The sequence below is a fragment of the Chlorella variabilis genome (assembly GCF_000147415.1).
Source record: "Chlorella variabilis unplaced genomic scaffold CHLNCscaffold_522, whole genome shotgun sequence".
NCBI lineage: Eukaryota > Viridiplantae > Chlorophyta > Trebouxiophyceae > Chlorellales > Chlorellaceae > Chlorella > Chlorella variabilis.
In genome coordinates this window covers 1-1,266 of record NW_005434774.1, presented here as the reverse complement: position 1 = coordinate 1,266, position 1,266 = coordinate 1, and the positions used below count along the sequence as shown (strand labels likewise).

Sequence of the window (1,266 nt, the reverse complement as noted above, 5' to 3'; positions counted from 1 at the left end):
GGGGCGGCCAGCGGCACAGGGTGAGCGGGCGGCAGGCGGCACGGGGTGAGGGGGCAGACGCGGGCGGGCGCCGCAGCTGAAGGTACTGCCGCAGCAAGGCCAGCACACTCACTCACACACACACACACACACACACACAAGACACCACCCCACACCCCACCCACCCCTCCACGCACCCCCCTGCCCCGCAGCCGTCATGCTGCGGTTCTGCGTGCTGGCACTGGGCTCGCTGCTGATCGGGGCGGGCGTGTCGCTGGCATGCGCCTTTGTGCTCAAGCGCTTCGACCGGCTGGATGCCTCGGGTGGGTGGCTTGGTGTGGTGTGGTGTGGCGGTGGTGTCTTGTGTGTGTGTGTGTGTGTGTGTGTGAGTGAGTGTGCTGGCCTTGCTGCGGCAGTACCTTCAGCTGCGGCGCCCGCCCGCGTCTGCCCCCTCACCCCGTGCCGCCTGCCGCCCGCTCACCCTGTGCCGCTGGCCGCCCCCAGCAGGCGCCTCTGCCTCCCTAGACTCCGCTTCCTACGAGATAGCGGTGGTGGTGATGGGAGCTTACCTGGCCTACCTAGTGGCAGAGGCAAGTCCTCCGGCAGCCTGGCATCAACGGCAGCTGCGGCAGCCGTGGCTGCGACAGCAGCCAACCCAGCAGTCTGCCATGACCCCGGGGCCCCCACTCTGCACCTGCATGGTGGCAGCTGCCGCCTGCCGCTGCCCCGACACAGCTGCACCCTCGGGCACGGCAGCCAGCCACACCACACACGCACCCTGCTGGCCCTGCCCCCGCGCCTGCGCCTAATTCCCCCGGCAGGTGGCTGGCATGAGCGGCATCGTGGCCCTCTTCTTCTCCGGCATCTGCCACTCTCATTACTCCTACTACTCTGCCAGCCAGGAGGCGAGGGTGAGGCGGCAGGGTGGGCCTGGGTGGCGGGTGGTGTGTGGTGGGCAGGTGGCAGGGTGGATGGCGGCGGCGGCTGGGTGGCGGGGTAAGGTGTGGGGGCAGACCGGCGGCGAGGGTGGTGTGGCCCTGCCGGCTGCGCGCCGGCTTGGGTTACAGGCGGTGCGGCGGGGCCGGCGCGCTGGGCACGGCAGCACGTGGAAGCTCCCCTGTGCTCCCGCACCACGGCGGCCACGCCCGCTGGCCCGCCACCTTCTCGCGTGCCGACCCACCAGCTGTGCCGGCTCCGCCGCACACGTGGGCTGGGTGGGCCGGTTCAGCCGCAAAGGGCAGCTTCCACGTGCTGCCATGCACACACTCTCTCTCTCTCTCACACACA

The 1,266-nt window shown here is 70.5% G+C and overlaps 1 protein-coding gene across 1 annotated transcript; it reads left to right on the top strand.

Annotated features, from left to right (window-relative positions):
• Positions 1-191: 191 nt before the first annotated feature.
• Positions 192-890, top strand: CHLNCDRAFT_55871 (hypothetical protein; the record flags this gene model as incomplete). Its single annotated transcript, XM_005842533.1, has 3 exons — positions 192-302; positions 487-680; positions 801-890. Coding segments are annotated over 3 exons (393 nt in total), but the record flags the coding sequence as incomplete, so codon positions are not given.
• Positions 891-1,266: the final 376 nt, after the last annotated feature.